At 35.1% G+C, this 16,454-nt stretch overlaps 1 protein-coding gene across 4 annotated transcripts in view; it reads right to left on the bottom strand.

Annotated features, from left to right (window-relative positions):
• IFT80 (intraflagellar transport 80) overlaps positions 1–16,454 on the bottom strand; it is a 107,341-nt gene that overhangs the window by 13,540 nt on the left and 77,347 nt on the right. For 3 of the 4 annotated variants that reach the window (XM_089910953.1, XM_089910955.1, XM_089910952.1), the window contains 7 exons: positions 12,862–13,025; positions 7,674–7,738; positions 5,908–6,043; positions 5,309–5,456; positions 3,780–3,951; positions 2,763–2,852; positions 2,503–2,675 (listed from right to left, as the gene is read on the bottom strand). In XM_089910953.1, coding sequence (XP_089767079.1) covers positions 2,503–2,675; positions 2,763–2,852; positions 3,780–3,951; positions 5,309–5,456; positions 5,908–6,043; positions 7,674–7,738; positions 12,862–13,025 — 948 coding nt within the window. Of the gene's footprint in view, positions 1–2,502; positions 2,676–2,762; positions 2,853–3,779; positions 3,952–5,308; positions 5,457–5,907; positions 6,044–7,673; positions 7,739–12,861; positions 13,026–16,454 lie in introns of those variants that run through there. The other variant, XM_089910954.1, reaches the window with a different exon arrangement.

The following is a 16,454-nucleotide window of genomic DNA, read 5'->3' as shown; positions in this document are numbered from 1 at the left end:
TGACCAACCCATTGGTTTATAGTTTAGATGAAAAACACAAAGCATAAGAAAAGGAGATGCCAGGTAGATAGGGGGAACGGAGGAGCACCCAGCATTCGTTCTCTTTCCCCATTATATCTCTTTGTCCCTCTTGTTTTCCCTCTCCCTGAGATCTAATATCTTAAGGCAGAGTCATTTGCTGAAAACTGGAGGAGGGGAAGAGGCGGCACAGATAGCAGGATGTAGGGATAGTAGGGAAGATGTGAAGTTAGCAGAGAATAAGTATAGTCACATGACCTAAGTCTCAAAGGATCAGAGATTTTACAAGAGAAGTAAAGATGGGGGAGGCAAAAAGGACACCAACTGCACTCACACCCAGACATAAGGAATGTGGAGTCAGAGAGAATAAACTGACTCCATCTGAGAGGACTGGTAGGGAAGGAGTGTCCTCTGGAAAGAGGTAATTTTCACTTAGGTCAAGGAGGTATGAGAAATGTTCAAAGGGCTGTATTATAGGCCATCAATAGAAGCCATCAGAGGCAAATGCTTCACGGACCTGCTCTGATATTTATATACTGTATGTATCTACACCCAATGTTTGTAGAGGAAGTGCAAGGCAAAATGATTAAGAGTATTGCATAAAGATTAAGAGCATGAATATTAAGTACCTACTATGTATAAAGATAATATAAAATGATAAAATGTTTCTATCCTAGAAGTGTATAATCTGAAAGGTGAAAGGTGACATAAAATTTACAAAGATAAATAACAAAAGAGGTAAACATCAATCCTATAAAACAATGTAAGTAGTAGTATCAGCAGTATATATTTTATTGTGGTAATAGCAGAAAATTCAGGTCCTCTTTGATACTGGAAGACTTAGGTTCAAATCCTAGATCAGCCAGCTACTTATGAGTAACCCTCAACTTCCTCATTTGTATAATGTTGTGATGACCAAATAAGATGATATAAGGAAAGTGTTTAACACAATTCTTGGCACATGATAAGCACTCAATAAATAGAAGCCTCACTATTATTAATGACAATAAAATGGAATTCCTAAGTAGGTTGCAAGCTTTTTAATATAAGGATGATTTTTAAAATATCTGTTATACTATATGGTGTTCAGAGTGCTATATAAATAGTAATGCCTAACATTTATCAACATAAACATTTTCTCAAAAGTATCAGTTGAAAATATGCTGTGAACACCATTCTTCCCTATTTCTCATGGAACTCATGGCTTAGTAATGGTATATACAATTTTCTGTTAGTTCTTTAATACAGGGTTTTAAAAAATTATTCATACTGTCTCTTTCCAAAATAGTTACTTTAATATTTGTGAATTATGAATAAATTGAGGATAAGAACAATGGCCTATTCATATTTGTAGAGCCTAAAACATCTTTCATGATCCTTTGTATAGCCAAACAATGACAACAAATTTGTGAAAATAAAGGATAGAAACAGGGTGGCTGAATTGTATGAAGAGTGTAGATAATTAATGTATAAATTAAATAAAGAGACTATAGTATGTCCATAACAAAATTAACTACCTTTTGTTACTTTTTTAGCCATTTCGTTACTTCTATTCAAGGGGAAGATAGAGATAGGACTATAAAAATTCTAATCTGAGGGGATTATAAGTAAGGGGCCAGTAATTGAAAGATTTATGGGTTATTTTTGAGCACAGAGAGAGACGAAGATGATGAAAGACATTTCAAACCTGGAAAAGTCAACATGCCAGCTTTGTAACACAGTAACTTCAGGTGCATATAAGCACTACAACCTTGTTCACTGAGAGAGACATACCTGAGAGAATGAGTAGAGAAACCTAATATGTCATAGAGAAGAGCAGCCTGCCACTCAGCCTCAGAAAGCAACCTGTCCCAAAGCCTAAGGCAGCAGGGAAGGTTACTGACCACTCCTCGTTACAAATCCTTTGGTATCTCTTCCTTAGCTTCACAAATCTTCCTTGGCTCCTCTCTCTGCCTGTCTGACTGCTTTACGCCAATCTTTCAGCGGATTTCTCTTTTTTTTCACCCATCCCATAAAAATAGTTTATGTCTTCTCACTCCTCACATTCCCCAGGCAACTGCATCCATTCTTCTAGCTTCCATTCATTTGCTGATGACTCCTAAATCGACATCTCTAGTTCAAATCTTTCTTGAGCTCCAGGTCCAATAATCAACTATTATCACTTATCTCTTCACAAATATTTCAAATCTAACATCTCTTCCAAATCTGCTAATATTCTTACCACCATCTATCCAGTTACTGAAATCAGAAATTCTGGAGACATCCTAGACTCTCTTTTCTTCTTCACAGACAACTTCTAATCAATCATGATTCAGAGAAGGCAAAAATCTTTAATGGCAAACTACTCACAAATATAAATGTGAATAAATTCTTACATGATACTAGGAAACAAGTACAGTGGAAGATGTAATTTACTAAGTGGTCGGTAGAAGAATACACTAAGATCAATCAGGTTTTGGAATTGATGAAAAACATTTTTATTACCTTTCCCAGTTGTAGAGATTAATATTGATCTGAATCGCTTGATAAACAAGGCCAGCCTGAAGAAGTACCATTTCAGCCTCCTGTATGTTCCCACTAAACATTAATATGTGGGCCATTTTTGATTCTTTAGATGGAAGATTTTTTATAGAATTGATGTATTGAACCTTATCAATCTAAAAAAAAGGAAAATATTTGAAGTGAATAGTAAATTACGGTAAGAAAAACACACAAACACATACACGTAAGTAAACATTATTTACTTCACCAATTGCTGCGTAGGCTATTTCTGCAGTAGTCATATCTCGATTAGCGACTGCCATAGCAGCTAGGCAAGCCCACATGGTTTGCTCCTAAAGTGAAAAATGAGAACAATTATTTCAACTACAGGGCTGAACTGCCTTAAAATAAACAGTGAATTAAAATAGAATAAAGTTATATTTTAATGAAAAATAAAAAATCACTGAGCATGGCACTGAAAAACCAATAATTTAATAGGTTAATGATGTGGAAATTTCATTGTGGCTACTTTGTTAAAATATATTAATAACACATAGAGAATGTTTTGAATAAAGTTTTTTGAAAATGTTCATTTCTAATGATCAAAGGTTTATTTTGAACTGACAATATACTTTTACCATAATTCAAGGTTATAAGCCCTCCAGTCTTTTTGATGAGATGTCAAAGAATGCAACTACAGGGAACCAGAGAAACAGTGAGTTTCTCAGACAACGCTATTATAGCAGATTGCCACCAACAACCCATTGTAAGGAAAAGCATCTAAAAGTCTTCACAAAAGTGTAGTCTAAGGGAATTAACCAATGTAAAATAAAACAGTTCTGCGGTCAAATATGCTTGGAAAATACTTGATTCAACCAGGCTGGGAAATGCTGATCTAAAGTAGTGAGTGGTTCTTAACCTTAGCTGTACAAATAATCTGAGGAACTTAAAAGTATGCCCAGGCTCACTGGATCTAATAAATTAGAATCTCTGTGGGAGGTAGAACTTGGGAATCTGACTTTTAAAAAAAAGTTCCATAAGAGGTTTTTATATGTACCAGTAAGAAGAAACTACTCACTTAAAGTATAGCTTCTTCAGAGAATAAATCACACAACACCTATCTCTCTGTATCACCCATGTCTTCACTTATTAAAAAAAAGATGTGATCCCATTTGCAATTTTTCCCGCCCTTAGCTCTTACCATTTCTCATTTTGCACAAAGATATTATATAAACTAATATACAATATATACACAACTATGGATCTGAAATGTAAAGTACCTTAACAAAACGACAAAGTCTTACAGCATCTTCCCATTTTGAACTGCTTACGTATTCGTGGAGAATAGCAGGATATGGTGATATGCTGATGTGAATCAGTGAGCCATCAGCTCTTCTTATAGTTACCTGATTTCCAACAAAACTCACGATATGGGGATTTTTACTAAATTCACTGTTGAAAAAAGGAAAAGTGCAATTTATATTCTGAGCAAAATTTTTCATATATATTAAATTTGGGGAGTTGACCCCTGACATACATATGAAATCTCCAACCTCCAAAATGCACTCCCAAAAAAGTAAACTCCAGGGAGAATGTATGTATATTAAACAAATATTTGAATCTAACTAGCTATACACACTTAAAGCAAAATATACAAACATTTTAACATGGCAAAAAATTATTACATATTTGAGAACTATGCCTAAAAGCATTTGAAGTGATTTTTTCTAAGTCTTAAGGTAAATCACACAAATGATTAAAGCACTTAGCTTCGGCTTTTAAAAGTATAAACATTAAAAATTAAGCTGATTCCAAGATTATTTTCTCATAATAACAAGAGGTGAACTTTAAAGAGACTAACTTCTCTTCATTAGTTAAAAAATTTTTTATAGGATACCTCTCTGGTTTTGCTAATGTTGTGAGCTTGAATATTAAAAATGAACTCAAAATAGATTTGAAAATTAAGCTAAGATTTGGAGTTGAGAAGCCTTTGTATACCTAGTTTGTCAAGAGTGAGAGACCTCCTTGCTATTTCTTAGAGAATTTAGGAATACAAATGCATTTGATTTTCTGAAGAATATAAAAAATTTTAAAAGCTTTTCAGTATACATTTTTTCTATATTTAATATTAATTTAAGAATTCAATTCTAGAAAGACATACATTCCTGAAAGTCTCAAGGTCAATGATAATCTGGGAAAGAGTAAAGGTTGTCACAAAGTCATATATCACAGAAAAATCTTAAGAGTGCCTATATTAAAATAACTAAACCACACTGAAAAAACGACCTGAGTTACCCTTAAACAACAGTAAACCTGAAAATTATATCCATATAAGGAAAAATTATATTCATTTAAGGAATAAATAAATAAAATAGTATTATCTGACCCTTTCAACTTGATTCCATCACTTAAATCTCATTAAACTAGTTTTAGCTGAACAGTTTTTTTGTTTGTTTGTTTTGTTTTTTTGTTTCTTTTTTTTTTTGCGTTACGTGGGCCTCTCACTGTTGTGGCCTCTCTCGTTGCGGAGCACAGGCTCCGGATGCACAGGCTCAGCGGCCATAGCTCACGGGCCCAGCCACTCCGCGGCATGTGAGATCTTCCCGCACCGGGGCACGAACCCGTGTCCCCTGCATCGGCAGTCGGACTCTCAACCACTGTGCCACAAGGGAAGCCCTAGCTGAACGGTTTTATTTGGTTGACTAAGTAAAGTGAAAGACATCTTGCAGGACTTAAATTAGAGGCAGAAACACAATACTCTGTTAGTTTTATTTACAACAATAAACAATCCTATGCAGTAAAATGTTACCTTGCATCCCTTTCATATAATGTCTTAGGCAAAATGTCTCTGTCCACATAAACCGTATTGGGGTAATACCACACTGTAAATCGAGTATCTTGAAGTCCACAGAGGATGTTGCATGTATCACTCCACGCCAGAGTATGCACCATTGTTCCTTATTTTAAAAAGAATGTTAATGTACTATTAGTTCCATTACGTATTAAAAATACACCTTTAAAATCAGCAGATGTACAAGACCCTAACTAACTGCTTGTAGGTATGACTATTTTCTGATCATATAATGGTGAAAACGTACAAAAATTCACATAAAAATTTATGGAAATAAATTTGAATATTTTACCCAGATCCATTATATTTTTAATCTGCATGTCTTTCTTTCAATGCCAAGTTAGCTGTAGCAGCTAAAGACTTGCTGTTAAAATGGAATTAAGTAGCATTTCATAAGAACATACTTATGAAGTAACATTTCGTAAGAAATGTTATGAGACCAAAGCATTATTCATAGATTCATTCAAGCAAGTAAGCGATTTAGTATAATATACAACAGAGTAGATCTAAGACAACTGAAAGTAATCAAAAATTTAAATGTATTACAATTATTTTACCAAGTTTGATAATTTGTTCTTCCTTCCCAAATCGTTTCACTGAAGTGATACAGAGATCTCTATTTTTATCAATGAAAGCAATTTTTCTATCATTGGTAAGTCCCTTTTGATCTAGAGCAATTTCCAAAATTTCATTCTAAAATTAAAAAGAAAAAAATAAAATTCTGGTTTTAGTGCTTGACATTAGATTGTTTTAATTGTTTAATTATAAGAACATTTGTTTATTACCTACTCATAATGATAAAATGTCCCTGTTAAATAATTTAACCGCTAATATACTAATAATTCAAAAGCTAAAGTATCGTTACTTTTTTTTTAATTTACAAGGGAAAGATGCCTGTTAAAGCACTATAAAATAATGTATATTTTGAAATTCTGTAAGCTGAAACACATTTCCATGTGCGTCCATCACTTGGGCACAAGTTAAACAAATTCTGATACATCCATAAAATGTTATACTATATGGTGGGAAGAAAAAGGATTGGGAAAGCACTTTATGTATTGATATGAAAATATCTCCAGAAACAGAGTGTTGTGTGAGAAAAGCAAAGTGCAGATATATATGTTATAATTTTGTAAAAGAAGGAGAAAAGAACATATATCAGTTTTGTCTGTGTATGCACTAAAAATTCCTGGAAGGATATAAGGAGATTAATAGTGATAGTTACTTATTTGAGGGAAAGGAACTGTATTGACAGGTATAGCAGGCATACGTTTTCACTTTATGCTTGAAAAGCACTTTATGCTTTTCTGTTTCTGAACCATTGAATATATTTGTTATTTAACTATTTAAAACTAATAATTACAAAAAGAAGAAAATAAAAGATAGGGTAACACTTCACTGGTAGCACTGAACAATAAAGTTAAAAGCATCTTTAAACCCTAATACATCATTTATTAGAAGGATAACTCAATAAAATGTGCTCATTTGTTTATTTTAAGGCTAAAAATCAGAAACCAATAAACAGTTCACAATTCAGCGTCTTTTTGTATTTCTATAGATTTTTTTTTTTCAGTTTAACTACAGTCTTAAAATCTAAAGAAAATGTTGGCTAAGAACAGGTCAATGGGGACTTGGTGGTGGCACAGTGGTTAAGAATCCGCCTGCCAATGCGGGGGACACAGGTTCGAGCCCTGGTCCAGAAAGATCCCACATGCCGCAGAGCAACCAAACCCATGTGCCACAACTACTGAGCCTGCGCTCTAGACCCACGAGCCACAACTACTGAAGCCCATGTGCCTAGAGCCCGTGTTCCGCTACAAGAGAAGCCACCGCAATGAGAAGCCCGTGAACCAAAATGAAGAATAGCCCCCGCTCACTGCAACTAGAGACAGCCCATGCTCAGCAAGGAAGATCCAATGCAGCCCCAAATAAAAATACATAAATAAATAAATTTATTTTTTTAAAAAAAGAACAGGTTAATGGGAAAACTACAAGCTGTTTTGAAGTATAAACACATTTTTATTTACTGATTCTATAGGTCCTAAAAGTTTAATCAAGATAGAACATTTTATTGAAAAGCAGTGAAGAGCCTGAACAAAAAACATGTCAGATTCTTTTATTCAGTTAATTTGCAAATATAGCTTTCTATTACAGAATTTACTCGTGTTTAGTCTTTATGATATTTTAGGCAAAATACTCTATATAGAACACACTCTGATTTTAAATATAAAACTAATTTCCATGTTTTCCTCCTTAAAATGAAAACATTAATTAAAAAAAAAGTAAATGGCTATTTACATTAAAAATAGCTAATATCCATTACCTTATGAGAAAGAAACTTCCCATCTCCCAGTGGTTTTCCAGTTGATGCCTCAAAGAGGAAGATTACTTGAAAAAAAGTAAAGCATTAGTTGATGTATTACATTAGAATTTTTATTAGTAAATTTCTATGGAGTTATCATAATCCTAATGAGAAATTATTTAGCTCTTCAGACCACAGCATACCTATCAGCACAGAAGAGCAGCAGACTCAAATTCCTACTTAGTAATGAGGTCATATTTCTCAGTGGAACTGAATACGTCTTCCTAAAACATACATTCCCTAATTAGAATTGTTATTAATGGTATGGCATCACCGCACCATAGGATCAACAGTGGCAAGTCCAAATCTGGATGTAGTTTGTAATTTTCATAACTCTGATTTAGACCAACATAACAACCCAGACAATCATTTTACAAAGGAAAAATATGTTGAGTGCATACCATACCACCACGCAATGTGTTATGTACTCTTCAGTTCCCTGTGGTCGGTACACTAATGTGTAATAACTGATTTGTGTGGTCTTTGTCCTGGGTTCCTGACACAGGTCTTCGTCAACCCTTGGAATTTTCTGAGTGATAGGAGTGTCTTTGTTATGCTAACCGAGAGACTCTTGGTGATACCCTAGATAGCTTCAGGATAGGGGCTGGTCACCTGAAAGACCAAGCACTGTGATTATAGAGTTTGGACTTTCAGCTCCCTGAAATGGGAGGGGAGCTGGAAATTGAGTTCAATCATGTAGCCACTCTTCGACCTATTACAACTTGATGTTCAGCCTCACTACACTGATGCAAAGGCTCTTGCATGGATCACCAATGACCCCTATGTTGCCTCATCAAAGAGTCTATTTTCACTCTTCAAGAATCTACTTCTAGTCTTGACCTCCCAGCAGCACTGGATAGTCCTGACCATCCTCTTTCTTGAAACTCTTCTTGAAACTCTTATGTGGGCTACAAAAAACACTGTTTTCTCTTGATTCTCTCCTATTTTGGACCATCCCTAATTCTCTTTTGCTAGTTCCTCCTCATTTGGTGATCCTTTTTCCTAGGTTTTGTTTTAGGTCACATTTTCATGCTATATACTTTCCTGGATTATTTTCATGACATCAATCATTATCTAAAAAATGATAATTCAAAGTTCTCTGTTTCCAACCCCATGTTAGATATTCTGAGTAGGCCAAGTTGTAAAAATTACAGTAGATATTGTATTGAAGAAGCCAGGAACAAAAACTGTCTCTGTCCCTTTCTCTGTTTCACCAAAGGCTTCTCCTAGTCTCATAAATGACAGCCATATTGCCAGCTGTTCTTTGCTCTTTTGAAAAGACTGTTAGTGCTTTGGTGATTCTCTTTAAGTAATTCCCAAACTACTCCAGCTCAAGATTCATGCCAAATAGAGTAATTTCATATGACTGAACACACACATAGAATTACAAAACTGAAAAGACAGAAGTGACACGTGTAGTCAGCAAAAAATCGGACAATTTATACAGATCATAAAAATGCTAATATATGTATAACATGATATTTAAATTCCAGAGGATCACACTTTTAGTATATTGATTTATAGCTGTTAGTAAACCTTAGGATGTTAAGTTTGAGGTCACTGGCTATATTCACAGAGGAAATCATGTCTTCATAATAAGTTATGTTCTAAAATCGCCAATTTTGCTGAAAGAAATGAAATAGAATAATAGTCACAGAATTTTTAATTAAGTATAGAATTAAAAATTAGAAAAATTTTGCTTCCATTTTAAAAAATGCTTTGGGCATGACTAAGCCCAGTTATTTTAATAGCTATATAAACTAACTTTAAAAAAAAATAAAAGCCTTCCGTCCTTTTGTTGACTGCACATATTATAAAGAGCCAGAGGTATATGGATGAACTTATCTAATTTCCACAACTGTAAGTGGCCCTGATCTATGGGAGGCTGAACCTGTATTTTAATTTTAATATGTAACTGAAACTGGCAGAAAGGACAACTAAGGAGATGGAAGCGGAAAGAGTTGCTTCTAAGCATAAGTAACTGCTCTCTGACTTCTCCTCCCCCACTATACCCAGATATTTGTTTCAAATCACCCACACTAACATCATAGAGCATCTGTGCAAGGTGGATGGGGAGAAGAAGGAAGTCAAAAGCAGTACCTCTACTACTTAATCAATCATTGTAAGGGGTATTCAAATCCATTTAACATGTATTTATGGAGCACCTACTATATTATAAGAGTACTGTGCTTGGTACAAAGAATCCTGCCTGTAAAGGAACTCCCAAGTTAGGAAGGAACCACTAATTTCATATATGGATGGTCCCCTTGAAAGAAAATTTTACAGGTTAAAGATTCCAGGTACTTCAATTGTTCTTTCTATTGTTAACATATACCTCTACCTAGCCTTCAATAATTATCAGTTTCTTTAAACGTAAGGAAAATATTTTCCTTCTCATTTTGTATCAGTTCTACAATAATTTTATTTTAGTTTTTAAAATTTTCTGTTTATGGCAGGATGGAATTACATAACTATTTTGTTAAACAATCAAAGTTTATGTAAGTAAACCATAATTTATCTGCAGGTAAATCTATATTTCTGAAAATGTTCATAATTCTTTCTGGTTCTAAAATTCTATGAATTAGGAAAGGATTAAATATTAATGAAATATGTTTCAGATGTGAATTAACTGTAGAAAAATTCAGAATAAGGTATATTCAGTTGGAAACGTACATACTTTATTATAGTTTCTATCTAAAATATGTGGTGTTGGGACTTCCCTGCTGGCGCAGTGGATAAGACTCCGAGCTCCCAATGCAGGGGGCCCGGGTTTGATCCCTGGTCAGGAAACTAGATCCCACATACATGCCACAACTAAGAGTTCGCATGCCACAACTAAGGAGCCGGCGACCCACAACTAAGGAGCCCTGGAGCTGCAACTAAGGAGCCTGCCTGCCACAGCTAAGACCTGGTGCAACCCAAATAAATAAATAAATAGATAAATAAATGTTTTTTTAAATAAATAAGTAAATAAAAATAAAATATGTGGTGTTGAATAAGAAAAGTATAGAAAGTTCATAGTGATCACTGGGATTTTCAAATTTAAGTTTACTGAAGACAAAAATCTGACTTCCAAATTATTATTATTAACGATTACACAGCCATCTTGAATCTGTCCACTATCTAGATACTACTGTATTTCATTTCATTCTCTTTCCTCTCATTTAGCCAGAAAGGAAGTCATTTAAAAACAAAACAATTACCAAATGTCCTCTCTCAGAGAAAGCCTAAGGCATAAAGAGAGAGAATAGCTCTACTTAGGAGAATTATATTTCCTACCAGTATGAGAGGTGATGCTATCTGAAAGCACTGAAAATTAAAAAGTGGGACAGTTTTCTAGCTCCTGAATTAGGTCTTCCATGGCATGACCTCACAAAATTAATAATCAGGTCAGACTTTTTTTTTTGTAACATGTCACAGTAATGAACAATGTTTGTTCAGCAATATTTATTAACAGAGAATAACAATTATTTACTATCTTTCCACTAGGCTTCAGGGATATCTCACTCTCACTCTTACCTCATTGGCTCCTCCTCCTTTTACCCATCTCTAAATATTGATGTGCTCAGTCACTGGTCCTCTTCTCTGTCTATACTCACTTCCTAGGTGATTTCATGTAGTATCGTGGCACCATCTACACACCAATGACTCTCACATTTATATCTCGTCCCCAACTCTCTCCTGAGCCCTGGACTTTATCCTGTTGTTTCCTCTCCAACCCTGCTTGGATGTCTAAGAAGCATTTAAACTTACCATGACCAAAACAGAACTCTCCGGGTTTGTGGACCTCCTCTAAACTTCCTCGTTCCCCATCTTTCATTTCATTCATCCAGGAAAGACCCTAGGGTAATATGCTTGCCTCCACTCTCTCATGCCAACATCTTTACCATGGCCAAGTCTTTACATGATCTGGTTCCTACTTATCTATCTCTCTGTCTTCTCCTACCACTCTCAGCTTTGCTTGTGTTGACCTAAGTCCCATGGCCCTCCAGCAGTTCCTTTTTTTTTTTTTTTTTTAATTTATTTAATTTATTTATTTATTTTTGGCTGCATTGGGTCTTCGTGGCAGCATGCAGGCCTTTCTCTAGTTGCAGCGAGTGGGGGCTACTCTTCACTGCGGTGTGCAGGCTTCTCATTGCAGTGGCTTTTCTTGTTGTGGAGCACAGGCTCTAGGCACGTAGGCTTCAGTAGTTGTGGCATGCAGGCTCAGTATTTGTGGCGCATGGGCTTAGTTGCTCCACGGCATGTGGGATCTTCCCGGACCAGGGCTCGAACCTGTGTCCCCTGCAGTGGCAGGTGGATTCTTAACCACTGCACCACCAGGGAAGCCCCTGGCAGTTCCTTTTATGTGCCAACAATTCCCATTTGCACCTGCTTGTCCTATGGTCATTCCCCTCCCCCACCTCTAGAATTCTCCATTCCCTCATCCTGCATTAATTTTCTTCACAGCATGTATCAGTGGCTGACTATATTTGTTTGATTTGTGGTCTTATGCACTATTGTATCCTCAACTTCTAGAAAAGTACTTGGCATACAGTTAGCACTCAATACTATTTGTTGGATACATGTTCTGATACAGCATTGCCTTAAAAAAATGGTTTCACTCTACTATGGAATTCCAAAACACCTGACACATTCATATTTATTTATAAACACTAATGTGGCCTACATTTTTATATGAAAATTTAAAATTATTCATAACTTTCTTCTACTTCATTAGTTTAAAAATATGTAAACATAAAAATATGAATATATATAAGCAAAATAAATAGTAAAATGAAGCACAATATTTACTATGTTACTAAATAAAGAAAAATGAAATAGTTTAAAAGATCAATAAACTTAAAAATTAACATACATTTTTAGGACACACAGTCTTGAATTCAAACTCTATACCAACAGCTACTGAATATATAAGATTTATTCCTTACAACTAAGCTTTGATGCTGTGACAATATCTATTTGTTCCATCAGTTGGGAATAATACGACAACTTTAGTTCTTTAATCGATTCATACTTAGGAAAAATTAGGAAGCCCATAATTCTTTCATATAAAGTTAACATAATAATAGATGAGAAAATGAAAGTTAATTGATGAAAATTTTACAGTGTTAACAAATTTCATGGAAAATTATAAAAATGCACTTACTTTTTTCATCAGCTTTGTCTTTTATTGCTATGGTATCATTACTCAGAGAGACCGTCTGTGCATTTAGAATATCTGTTCTCATTCCAGGAAATTTTGGAGAGGAAAGGAAGCGCCCGTCATAAGAATATAAATAGATACCACCACCATCTACAAGAAGAAAATGTCTAAAAAATAAAGAATAAAAATATATTTTCAAATAGGAGTTTACTATAATTTCATTTTTATATTAGAAAATAGTTTATGCTTTGGAAAATCTAAATCTTACAATTAAAACAATAGTAAAACATAAATATATAAAGAATGAAATATAAAACAACCTGAAAAGTCAACATTGGTTGTTTGGTTTGTTTTCTAGGTTTTTGTTTTTTCATGGAGGTAGGAGAAGGAAAAATGAAAAGGCCCATTAATATTATAATTTGTAATTCATTTCCTTTCCTAAAGAAGCATCTCTATACAATGGCAATAAAAAAATCATGTAATTTACAATTCAGTGATTTTTTTAATGCCAGATGCTATTTGTTTCATGTAACAGTATTAGTACATATTTCACAGTTAAAGATTATGGTAAAGGGGTTCCCTGGTGGTGCAGTGGTTGAGAGTCCGCCTGCCGATGCAGCGGACGCGGGTTCGTGCCCCGGTCCGGGAGGATCCCTCATGCCGCGGAGCGGCTAGGCCCATGAGCCATGGCCGCTGAGCCTGCGCGTCCGGAGCCTGTGCTCCACAACGGGAGAGGCCACAATAGTGAGAGGCCCGCGTACCGCAAAAAAAAAAAAAAAAAAGATTATGGTAAGGATCATTAAAATTAAATTACAGTACTAAATTAGATTAAATACTTGTTAAAGTCCTAAACAGTGAAAATTACGCAAAAATTAACATCAGAGCCAGCATTTATTAAAATAAGATGTTTTGACTTTAAAACAATATGGTAACCATCAGTAAATGTGTTCATATCTAAAAACACATTTTTTGTATCAGGGACTTTGGTTCATTTGCTGTGTTGACCGCTCTATTCAAGGCATAGGGTCCTGTATAGTTTATTTTTTATTAAGTCAAAATGTAAATATTTTATGGCTGCTATTTTTTTTCTTTCAAAATTTATGAACATTGCAAAAAATAATTCAAACAATACAGAGAAAGCAAAAGATCTCCTGCAATCTTCCTACTTCCATAGAGATAACTTATGGCAAAGTATGGACACACCTTAACTTTACTTAACTCATTCCTGATGGACACTTATTTTATTTCAAATTATTCACTGCTTTAAAGAATGTCTAAAGTATATACACATCTCTGTATGTTTACATTACTTATTTCCTTAGTACAATATAACTTCTAAAAATGCAATAATTCGATCAAAGGGCATATACTTTTAAAAATTTAACATATATTGTTAAACTGCCCCTTGAAAGGTTGTATTGATTTACACTCATACTACTGCTATATTGGAGAGCCTGTTTCCTCAATGCTGGACACATTATTACTTTTTTTTAAAAGAAAGTTTCCACTTTATTTTTATTTACTTATCTTTTTTCATGGTATGCGGGCCTCTCACTGTTGTGGCCTCTCCCGCTGCAGAGCACAGGCTCCGGACGCGCAGGCTCAGCGGCCATGGCTCACAGGCCCAGCCGCTCCGCGGCATATGGGATCCTCCTGGACCGGGGCACAAACCCGTGTCCCCTGCATTGGCAGGCAGACCCTCAACCACTGCGCCACCAGGGAAGCCCCCACATTATTACTTTTTAAAATCTTATGTTCAAGACTTTAATATCCTTGATTCAGAACTTTTTTTTTGGCCACGCCAGGTGGCTTGTGGGATCTTAGTTCCCCAACCAGGGATTGAACAGGGCCCTCGGTGGTGAAAGCACAGAGTCCTAACCACTGGACCTCCAGGGGATTCCCCAGAACTATTTCTTGATTCAAGAATTGCTAATTGTTCTTTTTTGCTATGGAAACAAATAGAAAATAAACATCAAAACAAACAGAAACTTAATATATAATGAATACCAAATATGTACACTTGAATTAAATTAATACTTGAGTATTGGTGTGTAGCTTATTTAATTGAAGGGTTTGGCCCTTACACATTAGTGTATGAAAACAGTATTTGCTAATGTTGACAAGTGACACATCATATTAGTATATATTCTTTCTTTGTCTCAGTACTAAAAGCATTTTCTCTTCTAAACAAGATACTAAAGCTTTAACTTCCTTGTGAGTAAACACTGTTTCAAGGGGCAAACATTTCTAAATGTACAAATAAGACCAGCAATGAGCAGTAAATAAAATATTCTTTAATTACTTAATCATTTATGCCATTAACATATGCCTTTACTAATTAAGAGCATATTGAACATACCTTTATATATAATACATAAAGAAATAAATTGGTTTGGAACTGTTTCAAGTAAAAAGAATTTCAAAAATAAATAAATCTCTGGTTCAACTTCATTAAACAGCTGATAGAAAATTTGACACAATTATTTTTTTGATCACTCAAGGTCATCAATATGATGATCATACTCTTCAGTAACTATGTAACTGATAGCTTTGATACTCACGAGAATCTGATGGTGCATCAGAATAATTATGCTATTCAGCTACACGGTTCTCTGCTTTTAGTTTTCTCATGCTCCCTTGCCAGGCGGTCACTTTTCTTCCTGTCATTGTGCCAACCTCTAACAACTCACCAGTATTCCTCTTCTGGTTTGCTATTTATAAAAGACTATGGGGGACTTCCCTGGTGGCACAGTGGTTAAGAATCGCCTGCCTATGCATGGGACACGGGTTCGAGCCCTGGTCCACAAAGATCCCATATGCCGCAGAACAATTAAGCCCGCGAGCCACAACTACTGAAGCCTGTGCACCTAGAGCCTGTGCTCCACAACAAGAGAAGCCACCACAATGAGAAGCCTGCGAACCGCAACGAACAGTAGCCCCTGCTCGCCGCAACTAGAGAAAGCCCACGTGCAGCAACGAAGACCCAACACAGCCATAAATAAATAAACAAATTTATTTATTTTTTAAAAAAAGACTATGGGCTAGAAAACCTGATAATAACGCTATTAAGAGCTGCCTAGGTGGTGAGTAAAGGGATGAGGAATAAAGTAAATTGTTTTAGTGAAAAGATTTCATGGGTAGCTATCTTAGATAATTGCTGATTATATTTTCATACTTTATTCCTGGTTTTATTGAGTTGTAGTTATCTAACTCTGATCTCTGATCCAGTAGGGTATCACTGTACTTGACAGACTGATAACTTTCATGGAAAAGTGTGGGTTCCTGAGTAATAGCTATTCCTACTTTACTCCAGTTAATTGACCCAGAGTTTCTTAGTCCTGTATACACAAAGTCTTGGTCGAGAATATTATTTTTCAAACTTCAGATCACAGCCTAGTAGTAGCTCATAAAATTAATGAGTTTCAACCAGTATTTAAAAACAAAAACGGAAGAGAATAGAAAATACAGGAACAATGGGGTCAAAACCATCTTATAGTAATTGGCCTGTTTCACTCATTCTCTCATCATTACTCTGTTTACTTGTAATAAGTTTATTCTCATCATTTTTAAATAAATTAAGACCTTTTAAATCTCTC

This window comes from Delphinapterus leucas, chromosome 4, assembly GCF_059928025.1.
Source record: "Delphinapterus leucas isolate spDelLeu-1000000601 "Yukka" chromosome 4, BTC_Dleu_Yukka2, whole genome shotgun sequence".
Taxonomy (NCBI): domain Eukaryota; kingdom Metazoa; phylum Chordata; class Mammalia; order Artiodactyla; family Monodontidae; genus Delphinapterus; species Delphinapterus leucas.
Note: the sequence above shows the minus strand (reverse complement) of the source record. Positions and strands in the feature narration are given on the sequence as shown.